The 22,190-nt window shown below is 40.7% G+C and overlaps 1 protein-coding gene across 1 annotated transcript in view; it reads left to right on the plus strand.

The window, feature by feature from the left end:
- The first annotated feature begins 253 nt into the window (after nt 1–253).
- LOC131686842 (homeobox protein vnd-like) overlaps nt 254–22,190 on the plus strand; it is a 52,892-nt gene continuing 30,955 nt past the window's right edge. The window contains exon 1 of the mRNA XM_058970835.1: nt 254–727. Within this exon, the coding sequence (XP_058826818.1) occupies nt 576–727 (152 nt within the window). The 5' untranslated portion in view covers nt 254–575. The remainder of the gene's footprint in view (nt 728–22,190) is intronic.

Consider the following 22,190-nt stretch of genomic DNA (forward strand, 5'->3'; position numbering starts at 1 on the left):
CTGCTCATACTCCGGGAAATACGGACTTCACCATACTATCAAAGGCAGAAACGGTGGTAGTGTGGTGGCTGATATCAGAGCCCCGAGACGGGGCTTATTGGGGTTTGATATACAACATCATAATATCAATATACCCTACCGTCGACTGCACCCATCCCCGTCTGGTCGCGATTAGGTGCAGATAATGGCTTTTCCGCTGAAGGTGGCTATTACTGCTCTTCGATTGCCCAAGATCAGTTGAGTGATAGTTGCCGATGGACGCGGTAGACCTTTGGGGACGTTCGACAGAACAAGTGGTTCCGGTAGTTGTCCCCGCCGTTCTACAGATATAGTGTTGTGCTTCCAAAGTTTCCCTACCCTACATATCTACTGTCGGTGCTCCCGAATATCAAGTGCCAAAATAAACACTCGTTTCGAACGGATTCCGCCGAAGAGAGGGTTTGACTTATCAATTAGTGATTTTTGTGAACTTCATTGAATAGCTAATCAAGCACCAGAACCCCTCCAGGCAGGTTGTTGAGTTCAAGTGAGACAATTATACCGAGTTAGAGGACCCACTCCTCCTGAACAGAACCATGGCAAACATGTGCAACAGTAGCGCCTCCGGAGCCAATACCGGCCAGAGCACCGGATCGATTCCCACGGCAGTCGCTGCTTACGATGAGTACTACGATTCCAGCTGGCAGCTCATTCCACCGGATTACGGAGCCACCGAGTATGACTATAGGTACGAGTGAGTTATCACAGCCATTGTCCGCATTACGTTGTGTTTTTTGATTTATGGATGCCCGTAATCAATTAGCTTTACCGAAGATAACCCGAATTTGTTTTCAAGTGGACGGGAAATTCGGTTGGATCGCGAGCGGGCAGCAAGTCTGCTTGTTTTGAGTAGCAATTGATGTCAAATGTATGTATATTGATGGGAAGCCGTACCCAATTAGCCCTGATAGTATTTGGGCAATAAAGGTTAGGACCACTTGAAAATTCGCCCACTCTGGCTCAGTTAAGTACCATTGAACAGTTTGGAGTGTTGCCTCTTGAACGTGGGATGCCTGATTTTGAAATTCTATCTGTCGGTGGTCGTAAATTTTGGCAACAGGATCTTTTGCCTTGTCTTATTTTGTTGGAATGTGTCAAGTCCAGATGATTCTCTTTTGCAATAATGGAGTCGTTCGATTTAATAGTTGTTATTTTTACCTAAATATTTTTGTTTGTTGGTCATTTCGCTTGGAGGATACGTTCATACAAAAGTTGCATCTGCATACATTAAATATAATAACTGATCACTTTTTCTACATACCGTACACGGTATCTCTATACCTAATGCTCCGAAGGTTCGGATTCTTAAGAGTTCTATCTTACACTACGCATTCGCTGTATGAGCCGTACCTTCATCTTACTGTAACCAAAACACTTTCCATCCATGTCCTGGAAAAAAATAGTGACGCACAGAAAACCGATTCATCACAATTTCAACCAAAAAAGTAGTTGATTTTTTTACTTGAACAATAATTATGGTATTGCATATTACAAAATTCGTTCATAATTTAAATCGTACGATATAATTGATATAATCGAAATTGCAAGATTTTGACCTTTATTTTTTTCTAACTGAAAAATTGGATGCACTATTTTGTGCTTAAGGGCACAAAACCTAAAGAAGTTGGATTTGAATGTTTCGTGCTCCACTCGTCAGTAACATGCACCAACTTGGCATACTTACAGGCATTTGGCTCTAATGCTAAAAGACAAGAGTTCGGTTCCCTATAATCGTCAGTGATCCGGAGCTTCTGTGCTTGGCTAACCGTGACATCACTCGGTACCAGCCAGTTGCTTTAGACGTTCACACATGTTGTGTGAACTGTTTGAATTTAATGTCTAACTGACTATTGGTATTAGTTTGGATATATCATTTATCTGACAGCAAGTTGGTGTCAGTTACTGACGAGTGGAACGAGAAACATTTCAAATCCAACTTCTTTAAGATTTCGACAAGTTTTGCTAATACTTTAAACCTTCAGTATTGAAACAAAATGTTAATGAAAATCATTCCTTATTTCGAAATATTTTGAATGATAAACTGCCTATCAAGCTGAGACAGCCACCTTCCTGCATAGCCGTTATACGCACTGTGTATGAACATAGTTACTGTGTCTACTTCGATGTATTTCAGTAAGGTATGCATCTTGGCTAGTTGGATATCTTTTGGTAGGATGTGCGTCTTAAATAAAAATCAATAATAATTTTCAATGACTATTATTTGAGAATCTCGCAAAAATAAAGCAAAAATTAATTACATATTTTATTTTTTTATTGAAATCAACTAATTAGGAAAACAATATTTTTTATATTTTTCATCGAATGGCTTTCAGTGCGGCGACCCGATAACAGAAGATGCAACCGGCGTGTAATCCAAACCGCACGGGGCACTTTTGTGGGTCTAATGGGATCTCAAAAAACTCTTGAGGATTGTACTCGCACCTAAAAAAAGCAAATTTTGGATAATAACAAATCCATTAGGCCATAAATGAGCTTTGTCTGGAGCAACAATTTTGCGGCAAAAAAAAATAGAACACAGTTTTGGCGTAAGACGATTTTTTTATTTCGTTTATAGAGGTTTTAACCTTAAGGTCATTATTCGCCTCTTCGGGTTAGAAACATCTCTTATGAAAAATTTCTAACCGTATGTGCGGGGTCGGGATTCGAACCCAGGTGCGCTGCGTACAAGGCAATCGATTTACCAACTACGCTACGCCCACCCCCATAAGACGATTGATGAAAGCCGATTAGAGTGTATTGGGTCTATATGACGACGTAAGAACGTTCAGTTGGTCGACGAGCTTGTTTTCTTTGTTTTCAAAATAATTTGGTAACTTTGACAACCTGGCACAGGATAGATGTTTTCTTTTCTCTTTTGTTGTTCGTTGTATTTTTCGTCTCGTATAGTCTCTCACGCTGTCTCATATATTTTAAACAGATTGGCTACATTTGACTGTTTCCCTTGGCTGCATTTGACGTTAAGGTATGCGAGTCTCGTCCCATGATCCATTGCCAAAGAATGCACTGAAATTATTAATAAAACCATATGAAATTTAAAATCACTTTCATATGCGTGTTCATGTTAAAAAGTAAAACAAGTTATTTACCTTTGAATTTCACATGGAAATACATTAAAACGAATTTTATGTGGTGTTTCAAATTATATTCAAATTCCACGTGGTATGGTATATTTTTCCATTGAATGTTCATTGTGAAAAACATGTAACTAGTGCATTTCTATATGTAAAATTATTGATTTCACCGTTTATTGTACCAATTAAATTTATAGGTGAAACGACATTCACGTGTAAATAATGTGGAAATTTTAGTGCTCTTCACTCAATGTAGCATGGATTCCATTTGAAAATAATATTTCCCACACTCAATGGCAACCGCGTGCAATTCATGTGAATTCAATAGTGTTCCACATGATGTTAAAGTGTTTAGCTTTTTCATAGCGGTAAGCTTGAATCTAGTTGGTACCGCCACACGGTACTATTTTTGATTTTAGGCCTGAGTTTAGTCCGGCCTAAGACGTTAGTACCTGTCATTGCAGAAATGGCTGCATCCTGAAACCAACCGAAAACAGTGTAAAAGGCCGCCATGTTCCTCTTGCATACATCTCAATAATTTGAATCAACTTTTTGACCTCCATGTGCAATATTATGCCCCACGTTGCACACAAACCATATGAGGGCAAGTAAGCAAGTTTTATCCCGTACGAAAAACAGGTGTAATCGAATTTTAAATGCAATCTTTTTAATATTCTTTATCGTCCTATATCTAGAAGGTGCTTCACGCTCATTTCAAAACGCCACATCGAAGAGTTATATTGCAGGTTAGCAGAAGTCGAATCATATTGAAACACACTGTCGAACGAAATTTTATAATCGGATTCAGAGATGAAAATTGTTTTCATTTGTTAGTTTACCTATGGCTATCAAAATAAGTGACGTTTAATTTGCTCACAATTTTTTAGTTATTTTAACAAGAGGAAAAGAAAAGAATATACAATCACATTTTATTTATATTTTTACTGCTTTCGAAAGAGTTCAAAACTAAGATTGAATAAAAAATTGTAAATGAAGCCATGCCATATAGTCGAAATAACACTTTTAAATATGACGGCAAACAAGCTGCTACACATATTCTCGTTTTGATCAAATGTTATCGGAGCTTGCTTGTATTGTTTCGCAATTTATAATTTTCTAGCATATCTTGAAGAATTTGCATTTTCGCTGTAGTACAAATTTTCGTTAAATGATAGAACAGATATGCACAGGGTATGAAAGAGTTGTGAAAGCTGAGACTAGACAGATGACTTGACAAAATGACGCAAAAAGTTGAATATGGAAAAATCGCCTAAATTGTGTCGGAACTTAAGGGGGGTTGTGTAAGGTATTATCGGCAAAAAATTAGATACTTGATTTTTTTCGATACAAAGATTATTTGTCTTTTCAGTCCGGCGCCATATCGAAAACTTGTTTTGCGATATACACCATAACTCAAAAACCAGTTGTTTTTCACAGCATTTCACAAGTAATTAAGGGAGCTTTTATTTCTTGGTCGATTTACGATTTTTTCGTAGCACTTTTAAACCAAAGTCCGATTATTGCTAAAACAACGATTAACATTATTGTAAAATAATAATATTTAGCACTTTGCAAAAAGCTCTTGTAGTTGCCTGGGCATTGATGTGACGAAGAAAAACTGTGCACAATTCAGAACGATTGGTCCAAGAAATTTTGAGTAATATTATTTACACCGCATTTCGTCGAGGAGCCTCCTTAAGATTCACTGTCTGCATCCAGTATCAGGTTCAATTTGTAAATTTATAATTGTCAATTCATTATCAGACTATAGGAAGTAACTAATTGTAATTTTTATTAATTAAAATTACTGGACTTTTGGTATTTCAGGCTTGATTGGGTAATCGTGCTGATAATCTGAATTACTTCATTTTCAGCAAAGTAGGTCTGCCAAATTCTATATGCATGGTTAGTAGAGTAGTTGGGTAGGATGGTATAATAAGCCCCACCAGGCTAAAATGTTAGATTTCCATTACATGGACGACATAATTATCTGAAGCAAATAAGTAATTTTTATGGCATTTTTCATGTGTTGGAGAAAGCTTCAACTCTTTTCTATAAGCATTTGATTTCATTTGAAACAGTCAGATTTGGCTGAACTGCTAAGTGTAATGTTAGAGAAGCTCCTCGCCTAACAATACAACTCTATAACTTCTTGATAGTATGCACCATTATTAGCAAAATAGAAAAATAACGTTTTAGTCAATTATGGATCTTAAATAATAAATTGTTGCGGTTACACCACTGTAGAATTTAAAGCAATCGATTTTCTATTTATTAGTCTAAAATGTACTTTAGGATGTAAAAAATGATATCCCAAGACATAGAGAACGAAAACAATTCAAAAATATACAAATTTTCAATTTGGCCGCATTGCCTCTTATGTATATCCCATGTGTACTGCAAACTTTAACCGCGTTTTTCTCGAAAACACTGGCCGAAATGTAACTCGAACAAATGATTTTGATCGCTTTCAAATTTTCACAGTATATTCAACATTGATACGTGACTGGAGAAGTACTTAGGATTATTTTTTTTATTGCTTGCCTTTTTATTGATTAACGATTTTGTGTAGATTTTTATAATATTTTCGACGTTTTGCCTTTCTCAATAGAAAGGTATTGCAATTGCTCTGAAAACCGACTTTTTAACGGAGGCCCGGAGGGCCGAGTGACATATACCATTCGATTCAGTTCGTCGAGTTCGGCAAATGTCTGTGTGTGTATGTATGTATGTGTGTGTGTATGTGTGTGTGTGTGTATGTGACCAAAAATGTCACTCATTTTTCTCAGAGATGGCTGAACCGATTTTGACAAACTTAGTCTCAAATGAAAGGTGCAACGTTCCCATAGGCTGCTATTGAATTTCTAATGGATCCGACTTCCGGTTCCGGAATTACAGGGTGATAAGTACGAACACGCAGAAGATGTCGATTTTAATAAATTCTGCAATGAATGTATAAAGGTGAAAAATTTTCCAAAATATGACCACAACTGCTTCGATTTGTAGTATTAGGTCACTAACATCCATTCAAAGTCTATTTGGCCACATTGGCCACCATCCTCGGTTCCGGAAGCCCCGGCGGAAGTATCTAAATTCAGAATAACAGTCACATCGGTTTCTCGGAGATGGCTAGACCGATTCGACTAAACTTGGCCTCAAATGAAAGGTATTGCGTCCCCGTAAATGGCTATTTAATTTCATCCCGATCCGACTTCCGGTTCCGGAGTTACAGGTTGTGGCGTGCGATCACATAGCAAATTGTGATTCAAACCGATACTCCGATGAAAGCAAAAAAGGTAAAAATTTCGCTAAAATGTCTCTCAAACAACTTAAATTTGCTGTTCTAGGTCACCGACGGCCAACCAAACTTTCGTTGACTACATTGACCACCATAGACGGTTCCGGAAGTGCCCGGGAAAAGCGGCCATCTTTCAAAATTTACGAACTCACATCAGTTTCCCTGAAATGGTTGGGCCGATTTTCACAAACTTAGTTCCAAATGATAGCTATAATATCCCCACAGATGTCTATAAAATTTCGTACGTCGCTTATATGGGTCCGGAAATATAGACTAAATCGTCCGGTCACATATGAAATTCCCATATAAGCCAGAACTCAAATTTTTTTTTCAAAGGGGGGACCCCATGAAATTTCAGAAATCGAATTCGTATTTTTGATGCCAAAAATCTTTAAAATGCATGAAACGTCGAGATTTTATGTTATCTCGAAAAAAATTTTTTTTTGTAAAAATCGACTTTTTGGGACTGCCGATTTCGCACCTTTTTTCAGTTCAATATTACCGTGGCTGTTTTTTTTTCAAAATTTTAGAATTCGAACTCTTTTAATGAATATAAACAACGCACACATTCTCGTGATTCATGATTGAGAAAGGCACAATTGCACCGCTAGGTGGATTAAAATAGGTTTTTTCACTGAAAAGTGCGCCATTTCGCGTAAAATCAAAATATCGAAAAAATCCTACCTATATCGCTATTGACATAAGGAATCAGAAAATCTTTAGTTTTTGGCGCTAGGTCAAAGATCACGGGAGGTAGATTTCCGGCCGTGGACTCCTTCCAAAAAACACGCATGAGGTGAAAATGCTGCAGAGCCGCCATCTTGTGATGAAATTGCTCGAAAAAATTATTTCGTTTGATACAATACTTATGTTATAAATCCCATTCAACAAGATGTCGATTCGACTTTTTATTGAGCAATAAAAAATTCTCGAAATGAACCTATTTTTTCGTGCTCTACAGTGGTGTAATCCCTCAAGCTAAACCGAAGATTTCAAAATCGTTTTAAAAACAAAAATACATCAGGCTATTAAATGGCATAAACAGTGAATTTTAAATTGATTTCATTGTACAGTTTTTAACATTGCCGTGTATTGCTGATCAGAGCACAGCAATGCAAATGGCAGCATCATGTTACCGGAGGAAGACAAAAATATGCAAAAATTGGTCATGCTTCTCTTGCATACATTTCGTTATTTTCAATCTTCTCTTCGGCTTTCTTCTGGATAAATATGGCTCTCTTTGCTCGCAATAAAGATGGCAATATATAAGCCAGTTTATCAGGTAGGAAAGACAAGCACTGTCGAACTACACTAATAAAATAAAATACCAATTAATGCGTAGAAAACTACGCATTTTCAATAACAGTGGAATAACCCATTAACTGTCAGCTTAAAAGCCAACTGTCAAAATTATCTTTGAAAGGAAATTCCGGACAAACCGTTACTCGCCAATCACAGATATTGGCAGTAAACAAAAGAAAAAAGTTTTCTCTTCCATTAACTGCTATGAACTGTGCTTATCCAGTAACGGTTTGTCCGGAATTTCCTTTCAAAGAGAATTTTGACAGTTGGCTTTTAAGCCGTAATCATATGCTTGTCGCGAAATAACTATCATGGCACCAATTGCAACCGATGGTTCAGCCACCTCTAACTCGACGAGCGCCTATTCAAACTGAATTAAAACATGCATATGTATACCAATTTATTTTCTTTTGTGCATTTAATATTAAGTCACTTTAAAGTGCTGTACACCTCGGCCAACTTTCAACTATCCGACACGTTAAAGTTCTAAGTTCAGAAACATATCGGCTACAAGTTGACAAAATTGTTCTCAAACACTATGGAATGAGATATTTGACGAAGAAAAGCTATTTTACTGCAAGAAAATTTCGGAATGAATTTACTCATTTTCTTTAACTTGAATTTGTTGTTTTTTAACATTGACGTGTAACGCAGATCAGAACGCAGCCATATAAATGACAGCATCGTTTGATTAAAGCTTACCTAATATTTTAGGCCGGTTTAAAAGTTAGTCCGGTTTAAAAACAGTTAGTACGCCTTTGTGCTTACGGCTATTAGTGTACTGAACAAAACTCGACACAGAGCTCTCATTAGGGCCTAAGTCGCAATGTACTCAAATGGTGAGAAATCAGTTTGAATATTCAACGATGCTTTTATAAATGTAGTTTTTATTGTAGGTTCAACTTATTTTATGACAACGTATTTTCTACAGTTTCTATGGTTAAACCTTATAGGGACCATTCATAAAGTACGTAACGCATATGAAAGAGGGGGATACGATGGAACGTTACATGTTTTGACTGAAGAAAAATATTTTTACTAGGGGAGGGGAGAGAGAGTTGTGATGAACAAATTTGTGACAATTTGCTACAATTCTGAGCAACTTTTGCGTAACGTAATTTATGAATGGTCCCACAACATTATAACAAAGAATTTGATTCCTATATGTATTTAGTCGCTAGAAACTAAAATAATGCGTACGCCCAGCTTGCCTTTCATCGTGATTTCGCCCTACGGAATTTGTTGTTTGCTAAAGGACCGAACCGTGAACACAATTTGCAGAAGGGTACACGGGCTAAACTGACTCTGTCTTGCTCGGTAGGGCTAAGTAATTGGGTGAGCTTGACAAGATATTTCTAAAAGGACTCAACAAATGGGCGCATAGAAACCCCATACAAATGAAAGGGCGCATATATCTCGAAGTTTTCGACTGTTTGGGCGCAACAATCACCGAGTAGACGGGATCATAGTACATATTGTTTAGCATTCACCGTTACTGAATAATTTTGAGAAAAATACCCAAGTAACAATTGAAGTTTTATAGCACGCTACAAATGCAGAAACACGTCAATGAATATTGGAGAAGGGGCCCTGGTCAGCCGTACGACGCAACTTAGTCGCGATGCTCTCACAAGAGCACTGGACGGCACTGACGTCCATCTTCCGGATACAATTCCGGATCCTGGTGGTCAACTGCTTCGATCCCTTGGCCCGCCAAATATTTTTGTACACTAGGGCACTGAGGGAGCCGAAGAAAAGCCTCAAAGGAACGGCACTGGAGCAAGTTGGTCGGGTTACTTTCTTGCGGCACGTACGGTATCTTTTTCTGCTCAAGATACTCCAGCGTCTTCTTGTCGTAATGGGAAGACGCCTTGTCTGGCCAGAAGTCGTACTTCCCATCCGCATGATGCTCTTTTAAGAACGGCAGAAGAATTTTCTCAAGACACTGCTCCTGGTAAACTTGATGGCCAAACCACTCGGTTTGAACCACGGCTTTGAAATCCCTCTGTCCGATATGGCGATGTGCAGCTTATTTTTTTTTCAAATTTATGCTTAAACTTATATTTTCCTTCGGGAGGTGTGGCCAACTTGTCGTTGTAAGAGTAGCTGTCATTTCCTGGAATGTGGGCCTACGAGAGCGAAAAATAATTTTCATCGTCCACTTCCAGGACGAACGACGTCCCGCGGTAGTTCTTCGTCATCCACCGGCACTGCGATTTCACGATCGCTATCTGCTCGTCCGTGTATTCGGGGGGACCGAGTCTACCTCCATTCGGTCAAATGGTTTTCAGCCAATTTTTTAAGAGCAAACTACTGCAGTGTGGTTACACGCCAGCAACTAAAAACTAACATTAACTAAAATCGATTGCGTGGCCGTTACAAATTGAATAACATCAATGTCAACAACCGTGGTTTTCATTAAAAATCATATGAATGATATGAACCAACGTACAAATTTCCAATTATAACCGTAATATTTAACCAAGTTATGTTGACGCGTAACCTCCTGCTGCCAGCCGGGTTTCTTTTAGGCTCTTAGCATTCTAGCTTCGTTTGCATGATAAATGAACATATTTCGTATGCTCAATCCAGTTCTGCCAGCAGGTCGCTGAGAAAGTAGCGTTTAGTACAAAACACGGTTAAATGATATTAGGGTCTGATAATAGAATTACAAACTATAGAATGCATCTTCCTTTCTGTCTCGGTAAGAATCATCGCAATAAATAAAAATAAATATTTGTGAATCATTGGGATATTGAACAGATCTTCAAACTGCTACAAATAACAGGCGCGTTGATTCCTAATTAAAATATAATATGTATAAGCAGTCCGGTTTGTGGCGGATTATTCCTACTCTTCGACTTATAACTCTATTTACCCTTCGCTGAGTATCACGAACACCCTTCCACAATCGAGCAGTCAAGAGTTAGTGCTCGCAAAATGCGAGGGCACTGCTGTTTGGAAGACCAATTACAAAAATTCCCACCGCTTGACTGGTAAGTGGGGTTGATTGGATGAATGGGAAAGTGAAGAAGCAGCTCAAAGGACGAGTGTAGAAATCAAATGAAAAGCGGGACAATATGTTAACCTTTTAATTTCCTACCTATTGATTTTGGATGGAGCTGCAACAAACAGTAGATTGCATGTTTCCTCACGAATCACGATATGCGAATATAAATCATAACAAATTACCTACAGATAATTCGATTTAGATTTAAATTGTCAATTATTCAAGCCCATCATAAAGCGAAAAGCCCGAATAAAGAACTGACATGAAATGTCAACTTCAATTAAATTTGAAATGCAAAATGTTGAGCTGGATTGACAATCCATTTTTCGATGGAAAATTATCTTGAGCGAAAATAGAGAAAAAAAGTCCAAGTCATGCAAACAAAAACCTCACATTGTATGCAAAGAAAACTATTCTGAAGAAGGTTACACCCATTTATGTCGCATTTCGTTTTGTCACGAAGACTTGTTGTTCAGCATAGCCTTTTTGCTCCCTGTCGGGAAAACTCCAAAATCGCCGAGATATTATTTTTGATAGTCCTGGGAAAATGGAAGGATGTTTCTCTAACAAACTAATTTCGACGCTCTCGGGAAGGCAAATGCTCACATGCCTCACCATAATTACCAACTATTTATGGCCTTTGATGGTAGATTGTTTTTCGCCTATCCTCCCTATGCACGCTTCAGAGTTTCCACGTTCGACCTAGCGATGATGATGATGATACTCATCAGGATCTGCACCGCTTTTCCACTTTGGTTGCCTTTGCACTTTTGTTAGTGTGGCTTTCGCGTGTTCATATGACGTTAGCCGGTCCGCAGTCAAGTGTGCTATCAAATGAAGAATGCCCATCCAAGCGAAAGGAGTTATGGCTTTATCTTCAAAAGGTATGGTGGAAAAACAGAACTTAGAAACATGCGAACTTCTAAGCGGGTTGTGTGTTTGTGTTTATTGTTATATGTTTAGTGGTTGTTGGAAAGGGTATCATGTGAGTTCTCCTTGTTGAAAGCAAGTGGTAAAATTGTCTAGCGTGTCAGAATTCGATCGTTCAAATCAAGATTCAATATTTGATATTTTTAACTGGGTTTCATAAGAAGTTTTTAGCAGCACATTTATGCCTTATATATTAATGGCGATTTCGCTTGAACCTGAAACTGAGTCAGGTTCTAACCCCAACTGCTGTCAGTTCATACATTTTGACAGCAGTTGGGGTTAGGAACTGACTCAGTTTCGCTTCAAACGAAAACCACATAAGAAAGGTTCACTTTGAAGAGTGACAAGCTACAGCAGGCGTTGCATTTATGTGTAAATTATTCCAAATAATTAGCCACTTTGAACATACAAACTCACATTTTCACATGAAAAGTTATTAGCACTCACACAACATCTTCGGAACATAATATGCGAGCTCTCGTCTGTGTCAGGACGCGTTTTCTTTTGCTCTCGGCTTTGTCCCGTATGTTCCAACTGAAAAAGTGCGTTTTCACATACGGTAATATTGCTTTGTCAGCTAATCGTAAGCTGATCGTCGGTGATACATTATACTAGGACAGATTTGTTTAGGTGTGCCATAGGGAACTAACGGAACGATTCCTACCGTTACTCACACGTTACTCTGCTTTCTGCTTTTGTGCAAGATTGTTGTGTCCTGTCGCTGTGCCTTTGATATTGCGAAATTAACGCTGTTACGAACGTTAAAGTGTTCAAAGTGACTTAGTTCCTGCTTTAATAGATGAAGGACCACGGATCATATTAAATTGCCAGCTGTGATAATTACCTTGAAAGTTATAACTGCTCGCCCGATCATCAAACGCTCAGTTATTTACAACTTTCATCTGTACTACCCGCACGACTGTTATAGACAATAGAAGTGAAACACTGCTCACTGCCAAAGCTGTCGAGATGACCTGTAGAAAATGTGCTGAATATATAACACCGGACGAGAACGGCATTTCGTGCGGTGGTTTTTGCTCAGATCGGTATCACGCAGAATGCGTTGTGTTAACTCTCGCCGAAGTGATGAGCTGTAATAAGCACCGGAATATTCACTGGATGTGTACACCGTGTACGGAAATTTTTAACGACGTTTGTCACATCCAAGCATTTCGTGATAAGCGTGAGCTGTTGTCCGACGCTGCTGCCATAATTCCTGTCCGTACCCCATCTGTTGCTTGTCACACACAATCTCAAACGGAAGAATGTGCTTCGGATTTGTTTGAGGAGGTGCGTAAAATGAAATTGCAAATTGAAGGTGTTCAGCAAGCTGTAGCCGAAATTTCACGCTCGCGCTCTAATCTGCCTGCACGAGAGGATTCTTTTTCGGTTCAAGCATCTCCTTTATCGTCAACAAGGTTAATGCACGGTACCCGGAATGTAACCAACTATGCCCATTCATCACCGTCTGGTACATCTAACGTACCTCTATGTTGGCTATTCTTCACACGAGTCAAAAATTCTACGAGCGAAAAAGATATCTCCAATATGGTTACTACCGCACTGGGGCATACTGCTATAGTGGTGAAGAAACTGTTACCTGAATGGAAGGAAGAGGCTTCGATGCCTTTTATTTCATTCAAAGTTGGAATAGATGCTAAATTAAAACGAATCGCTCTTCGCCCATCGACATGGCCACATGGAATTTGTTTTCGTGAGTTTCACAATCAATACGGAGTGTGGGATCCGAACGATTCGCGTTAATTTTGAAATTTGACCAATTTTGTGATTGTTGTGTAAAGTAAGCTGTAAACTGTTGAATCGTTGGTTGTGTTTGTATATGCCTAGACTTAAGAAATTTTAGTGATGGTACAAAATAGTATAAGTTTTATACGTTAAACAGTAATCTGTATGCGCTTGTCGCAAAGATGAAACGAAATAAATAAATAAAAAAATAAGAGGAAAGACCAGCAAGCAAAAAGGGTTTAGAACGAAAAGCTTAGTTGCTTCAATTGATTTTTTCGGTTTTGTTGTTTCCTTATCTGCTGCTGTTGCTGCTGTGGGAAATGCGAATTCAACTGAAGTTAAGTAGCTCCATTATTTTACATTCCTATACTTGTCTCTTTTATAATACCTAGGCCCGTGCAAAAATGATTTCCCCTGACAACGATTCATCTCATGGTGAGATGGAGGTCGAAATAAAATCGGCTCCTCGGCTCAAGATATATCCATGTTTCCATGCCATGAAGCAGGCAAATGATATTGCTGGCTATGGGCCCATTACGAAGGATTACCGAGTATATGTACGAGCTAACCGGGTTGAAGTGCACGGGGTCGTTGCAGATTCGAATTGGAACACGTGAAATTGGCTGTTTTAAAGACCCCATGTTTCAGCCAGTCAAGATACTGAAGTGCAGTCGCAGCTGACGGGAAGAGGACATATGTCAACTCAGACTTTTATCGGGTGGCCTTCGCATCATGTGGATGATTCCTGTGGAAGGGATATTGTGAAGTATCTCTACTGTGGGGGAAATCCACATGAGCTCCCGACATGTCCCGCGCACAAACCGCGCCAGGAGAAACTTAAGCGCTCCCTTCAGGGACGCTCTAAACGATCATTTGCAGAAATACTAAAGCTGGCTATGCCACCGGTCTCTACGAATATCTATGCTAGCTGACAAAGGAAACTGTTGTGTACCCCAGGAGAGAACCACTGCTGTGCCTACAAGCAATAGAAAAACGAGGAACATTTCATCTCTTAAGCTTCGCTGTAAAGGCCGTGTCTCTTCAAGGTCCTCCCAGAAAAGGAGTTCCCAGAACTTCCTGCGACATTAAAAGTGTCCCCATACCCGATCAGAGCGACATAACAGAAAGCTATCAAATTTATATCTCATGTTGATATTTATTACTCACTGTGCTATCTTTGTGATATCCCAATCAGCAAGGCAAGCAAACTTATATCAAGATTATATCTTCTTGTGATATCATTGAACTGCTAATATGATATTAACGTACGCATATAAAGATGATGTTATAATATATTACATATTCTTTCACAATTATCTTTGAACGCTAACTGTAAACTGTAAAGCGGGCATATGACCATTTGGTTAAAGCCCCAATAAACAAATCAATCAACCAACTGTGAATGATTGTTTGATTACACAAATGACCGTCTATTTACTAATACGCTGAAGCCTCTTTTTATGCGTCGTTATTCAACTTTTTAAAGCAAATTTTCGAAGTTTTATTGATTTCCTAATATTTGCGTTTTCCATATGGATATTCAAAGGTCCACCATTTTGAGAATAGATAAGTTTTAGATGCAAGTGGTTGGAAAACTTGAAAGTAAGATGTTTAACTTACTTGGTTGCATTTTGATTAAGAGATTGCCTATTTGCTGAGACACTCGTCTGACACGCAATTTCGAATGTGGGGCTTATGATTTCAATGTTTCCTGAAGCCTTTATTCAAAAAGTTTTAGAATCGTGAAGATATCAACAAGCTATTCTAAAGATTATAATTTTCATATAAAACTTATTTTAAAGAAGATGCAGGAAGTATCAAGCACTCCAGATGAAATAAAGAAACGCGAATTCAAATAAAAAAGCATTTTTATTTTTTATAGTTTAGTTAAATGATTATATAATTATTTTTTTAATTAATTGTGCATATTGCAAAAACAAATTTCCAGAACTTAAAAAACTGTTTGATATATACTGATTTCCACAATACCGTTATGTATTTTGAGGATCTTCGAGGATCTTCACTCCGCGGGTTTTTCATAATCTTCAATTAATGCGGGTTTTTCATAAACGTTCTCCGATTACTAAAGTATTGCATTTTTTTATTTAAACACCCGCATAAAAATGTTTTAGTTTGAGATTGTTGTATCTTTTCATTTCAACTAAGATAAGTTTGACATTTTACGGTTGAACTGACAATTGCTTTGAATGGGCATATGTAATAATGTTTCCTTTGTACTCGATCACCGAGTCAGCCCACTGTACCTGTACGGAACAGTAACGTACGATCTCGCGTATTTTTGGTTTTATTGGCGATATTTCGCGGGTGAATCACAGTGAAAACATTTGAGCGGTATTAAAAAGTGATTTAGATGCGAGAGATAGTGAAGATTTGGTGAAAATAGTGTTACAAGTGGTTAAAAACGGTATAGAAAACTTAACCAGTGACGCTAACGAAAATAAACAATCGCGCGCCATTGCTCCTGGCGGGAGTGTCTCGTTCAGCAGTGCAGTTGTAGGCCAGTGTCTATGCGATAACACTGTGGGCCGAAGCAGACAATTTATAGTCGAAAAATAATAGTGCGTCGGAAGATCAAAAAAAAATAAAAAATAAGAAAAGTTTTTTAAAGTGTCGGCAGCGACTAACCAAGAAGGACAAGTGTTTTTTTTTTAGTGGCAAATCCACCCTGCAGGGCTTAAAAACTTTCCTTTCAAGGCCCCTCTTCGGGAAAAAAAATTGTTGAAACAGTGTTGTTTCGCCCCACTGTGCGACGTAGAGGAGACAACCATAAATAAGGCGGCACACCCTAGATATGCCACCACCATCCCCCCCTGACTGGGGCGGGGATCCTCCCATCAGTCATTCCCTCCCGAGTTACCTAAATTCCGGGGATGTGATCGATCGACGAACCCTGCTGATGAAGGCAGCTAACGAAGACGGACAAGAACAACGCTTGCCATCGGATCCGTTCTTGATCATGCGTTCGGTACGAGATGTCCTTCAAGCCGACCCGACCAAACTGGTCAGCGCCACCAAAGAAGCACGAGGATCTAGATATGTACTCCGTACTACCTCTAGAAAGGTTTACAACGCCCTACTTTCCATAAAGGAGCTAGCAAATGGCCAAAAAGTTAAGGTTATACCTCATCCTACACTTGATATAGTGCAAGGGGTTATCTATGACCCTGATACAATCAACATGAGTGAAAGTGACTTACTAAAGGAACTGCAAGACCAAGGCGTAGTTCGGATCCGTAGGATCACCAAAATGGTCGACAAGAGCCCTACGAACACGCCACTCGTAGTTCTCTCTTTCGCTGGTTCCAATCTCCCAGAAAGCATTTACCTCGGACTTCTTCGTACCAACATACGCCCTTACTACCAAGCACCCATGATGTGTTACAACTGCGGATGCTTCGGACACGGTAGTCGGTCTTGTCCGAATCAGGCGGTCTGCCTCAATTGTAGCCAAGCCCACGAATCTAGCAAAGAAAACCCTTGTGTCAACACCAGCAAATGCGTAAATTGCGGCCAAGAACACCCAACTCGCGACCGAAAATGCCCGAAGTATTTGGAAGAAGAAGAAGTCATCAAGATCAAAACCATACGTCTCCCAACCTTTGAACGGAACGGATCGTTATATTTCACAGTGGTGTTCGGTGTGTAAATTTCAGTGATTCAAGGTCATCCTTTGTTCGTTCGTTAGCTACCATTCTGCTGGTGCCGGCAGTAAATCCAGTACATTGTTTTCGCTGGTGCGGAACAATCGACGTTGTTTGCAGATAAGTTTTGCTTTATTTTTTTTCCTCGTTTGCTTTCTTTCCTTTTCCCTACTTTTACTCTACCTTGTAATCAAATAATAAGACACATTCCCGTTTATATAACGCTCTGCCCTCGTGCTTAAATGGCCGAGGGCGAAATACCATCTGATGTAATCATGGAAGTCCCTGATCCCCCTAATACTCGCATTGCTCCCCGTATAAAGCAGTACCCAGAAGGTTCCTCTGGGCCATGGGTGGTATATTTTCGGACCGGAGAGAAACCGGTTAATATATTAAAACTTTCTCGAGATTTGACTGCTAATTACCCGGCCGTAACTCAGATAACACGTGTTCGGGCAAACAAGATACGTGTTCTAGTGAGTGATCTCGGCCAGGCAAACGCGATTGCTTGCTGTGAGCGCTTTACGCGGGAATTTAAAGCATACGTGCCTTGTGTGGCCTGTGAAATCGATGGGGTAGTGTCCGAACCGGGCCTGAAATGCGAAGAACTGTTGGAGCACGGGGTTGGCTGCTTTAAGGACCCCTCACTTGAACAGATTAAGATCTTGGAATGCAAACAATTGTATACCGCAAACACCGAGGGAGGTAAGACTACCTACTCTCTATCAGGCTCGATTCGGGTGACATTCGCCGGGTCCTCTCTTCCCAACTACATCCTCCTTGACAAGGTTCGCTTACCAGTTCGCCTGTTCGTACCGCGGGTCATGAACTGCAGCAATTGCAAGCAGTTGGGCCACACAGCCACATATTGTGGAAATAAGAAACGATGCGGCAAATGCGAAGGAGAGCATGAGGATGACTCTTGCGACAAAGAAACTGAAAAGTGTATTTGCTGCGGGGGCCCTTCACATGCTCTTAAATCATGTCCTGCGTACAAGCAGCGCGGGGATAAAATTAAGCGCTCCCTTAAGGAACGCTCAAGGCGTTCTTATGCAGAAATGCTAAAGAATGCTTCGCCATCTGTCCTGTCCGAAAATCCCTATGCTGGTTTGGCTAACGTTGAGCAAGAATCTGACGACCCACGAGAGGGAACATCTTTGGTTAACCCAGGGGAATCCAGGAAGAGGAGAAATCCAGCCTCCCCTACATTGCCTCGTAAGGGTGCCAAGGTGTCGTCCACTCAGAGTGCGCCATCTACAACCAATAAATCCAACGGAAGTGATGCACAAAAGCCGAAGCAATTTGCTCCAGGACTTGGAAATATTAATTCTAACAAGGAGTACCCACCACTTCCAGGGACATCCAAAACCCCAAGTGTCCCCTTTTTTCAAACAGATACTCAGTCCAGTAGCGGACTAATGAAATTTTCTGACATAGTGGACTTAATTTTCACAGCTTTCAATGTTACTGATCCTCTTAAAAGCCTTCTGATACGTTTTCTCCCTATAGTGCAAACATTTTTGAAGCAGTTGACTACTAAATGGCCCCTCCTTGCAGCGATCGTATCCTTCGATGGCTAAGTCATCGAACGAGGTCACCGATTCGATCACTGTTCTACAGTGGAACAGCAGAAGTATCCTCCCGAAAATCGATTCCTTTAAATTTTTACTAAATAGTTTAAAATGTGATGCTTTCGCATTATGTGAAACTTGGTTAACTTCCGATATAAATCTCAACTTCCACGACTTTAATATAATCCGTCTGGATCGAGAAAACCCCTATGGAGGAGTACTTTTGGGGATCAAAAAGTGCTATTCTTTCAACCGAATTAACCTCCCTTCAACACCAGGCATTGAAATTGTCGCTTGTCAAGTTCTAATCAAAGGTAAAGACCTTTGCATTGCTTCCATCTACATTCCTCCTAGAGCCTCGGTAGGGCACCGAACGCTTTGTAATATCACGGAATCCTTACCGGCACCGCGGCTAGTTCTGGGAGACTTTAACTCGCACGGTACGGTATGGGGTTGTCTTCATGATGATAATAGATCAACATTAATCCAAGATCTTTGCGACAATTTCAACATGACCATCTTAAACACGGGAGAAATGACGCGAATTCCTACACCACCAGCACGCGCGAGCGCGTTGGATTTATCTCTATGCTCGACTTCGCTACAGTTAGATTGCATGTGGAAGGTGATCCCTGATCCCCACGGTAGCGACCATTTGCCTATCGTGATTTCAATTGCTAACGGTTCAAGACCATCGGAAACAATCAATGTATCGTATGACCTCACACGGAACATTGATTGGAAGAGTTACGCGACCGCGATATCCGTTAAAATCGAATCCACTCAAGAACTTCCTCCGAAGGAAGAGTACAGGTTTTTGGCTGGCTTGATTCTCGACAGTGCGAATCAAGCTCAGACTAAACCAGTACCCAGCGCGAATACCCATGGACGGTCTCCCACCCTGTGGTGGGATAAAGAGTGCTCAGAGCTGTACGCGGAAAAGTCCACTGCATATAGGGCCTTCCGGGAAGACGGGTTACCCGCTAGCTATCAACAGTACGCGTCGTTAGAAAGGCGAATGAAGAGTCTAATGAAAGCCAAAAAACGCAGTTATTGGCGCCGGTTCGTCGACGGGTTAACGAGAGAAACAGCGATGAGCACTCTTTGGGGTACGGCTCGACGTATGCGTAACCGTAATAGTACCAACGAGAACGTGGAATATTCAAACCGTTGGATATTCGCTTTCGCCAAGAAGATCTGTCCGGACTCTGTCCCGGTACAGAAAACGTGCCGCGCCGCGTCTCCTCACGATACCGCGAACGAAACACCGTTTTCGATGGTGGAGTTCTCACTTGCTCTCTTATCGTGCAACAATAACGCCCCAGGGTTAGACAGAATCAAATTCAACTTGCTGAAGAATCTGCCTGACACTGCAAAAAGGCGCTTGTTGAATTTATTTAACAAGTTTCTTGAGGGTAACATTGTCCCTTATGAATGGAGGCAAGTGAAGGTCATCGCCATCCAAAAACCAGGAAAACCAGCCTCCGACCACAACTCGTATCGGCCGATTGCAATGCTGTCCTGTATTCGGAAGTTATTCGAGAAAATGATCTTGTTTCGCCTCGACAATTGGGTTGAAGCAAATGGCTTACTGTCAGATACACAATTTGGCTTCCGCAAAGGCAAAGGGACGAACGATTGCCTTGCGTTGCTTTCTACAGAAATCCAAATGGCCTATGCTAACAAAGAGCAGATGGCATCAGTCTTCTTGGATATTAAGGGGGCTTTTGACTCAGTTTCTATCAACATTCTGTCAGAGAAGCTGCACCAGCATGGTCTTTCGCCAATTTTAAATAACTTTTTGCTAAACCTGTTGTCTGAAAAGCACATGCACTTTTCGCATGGCGATTTAACAACATCGCGATTTAGCTACATGGGTCTTCCCCAGGGCTCATGTCTAAGTCCCCTGCTCTACAATTTCTACGTGAATGACATTGACGATTGTCTTGCCAATTCATGCACGCTAAGGCAACTTGCAGACGACGGCGTGGTCTCTGTTACAGGGCCCAAAGCTGCCGACTTGCAAGGACCATTACAAAATACCTTGGACAATTTGTCTGCTTGGGCTCTTCAGCTGGGTATTGAGTTCTCCACGGAGAAAACTGAGTTGGTTGTTTTTTCTAGGAAGCGTGAGCCGGCGCAACTCCAGCTTTTATTAATGGGTGCAACGATCAACCAGGTTTTCACATTTAAATATCTCGGGGTCTGGTTCGACTCTAAAGGTACCTGGGGATGTCACATTAGGTATCTGAAACAGAAATGCCAACAAAGGATCAATTTTCTCCGAACAATAACTGGAACATGGTGGGGTGCTCACCCAGGAGACCTGATCAGGTTGTACCAAACAACGATATTGTCGGTGATGGAGTACGGGTGTTTCTGTTTCCGCTCCGCTGCGAACGTCCACTTCATCAAACTGGAGAGAATCCAGTACCGTTGCTTGCGCATTGCCTTGGGTTGCATGCACTCGACCCATACGATGAGTCTCGAAGTGCTGGCGGGCGTTCTTCCGCTAAAAAATCGATTTTGGGAACTCTCATATCGATTGCTCATCCGATGCGACATTATGAACCCGTTGGTGATTGAAAACTTCGAGAGGCTCGTCGAGCTTAATTCTCAAACCCGATTTATGGCCTTGTACTTCGACTACATGGCACAGAGCATTAATCCTTCTTCATATACTCCCAACCGTGTCCGTTTCCTAGATACTTCTGATTCTACTGTATTCTTCGACACATCCATGAAGGAAGAGATTCGTGGAATCCCGGACCATATACGCCCGCAGGTGATCCCCAATATATTTTATAATAAATTCCGAGAAGTCGACTGCGACAAAATGTTTTACACTGACGGATCAAATCTCGATGGGTCCACTGGCTTCGGTATCTTCAACAATACTATCACCGCTTCATTCAAGCTCAATGATCCCGCTTCAGTTTACGTCGCAGAGTTAGCTGCAATTCAGTACACCCTTGGGATCATCGACACTCTGCCCACAGATCACTACTTCATCGTTTCGGACAGCCTCAGCTCTATCGAGGCTCTTCGTGCGGTGAAGCCTAAAAAGCAATTACCGTATTTTCTGGGGAAGATACAGGAGTCCTTGTGTACGTTATCTGAAAAATCTTATCAGATTACCTTTGTTTGGGTCCCCTCTCATTGTTCTATCCCGGGCAATGAAAAGGCCGACTCATTAGCAAAGGTGGGCGCATTAAATGGTGACATATACGAAAGACCAATCTGCTTCAACGAATTTTTTAGTATTTGTCGTCAGAGGACGCTCAACAGTTGGCAAACCTCGTGGAGCAATGCGGAACTTGGACGATGGCTACATTCGATTATCCCAAAGGTATCAACGAAGCCTTGGTTCGGGGGGATGGATGTGGGTCGGGATTTTATTCGCGTAATGTCCCGACTTATGTCCAATCACTACACCATGGATGCGCATTTGCGGCGTATTGGGCTTGCGGAGAGTAGTCTGTGCGCTTGTGACGAGGGCTATCACGACATCGAACACGTTGTCTGGGTATGCGCCGGGTA

This window comes from Topomyia yanbarensis, chromosome 3, assembly GCF_030247195.1.
Source record: "Topomyia yanbarensis strain Yona2022 chromosome 3, ASM3024719v1, whole genome shotgun sequence".
In the NCBI taxonomy this organism is placed as follows: Eukaryota; Metazoa; Arthropoda; class Insecta; order Diptera; family Culicidae; genus Topomyia; species Topomyia yanbarensis.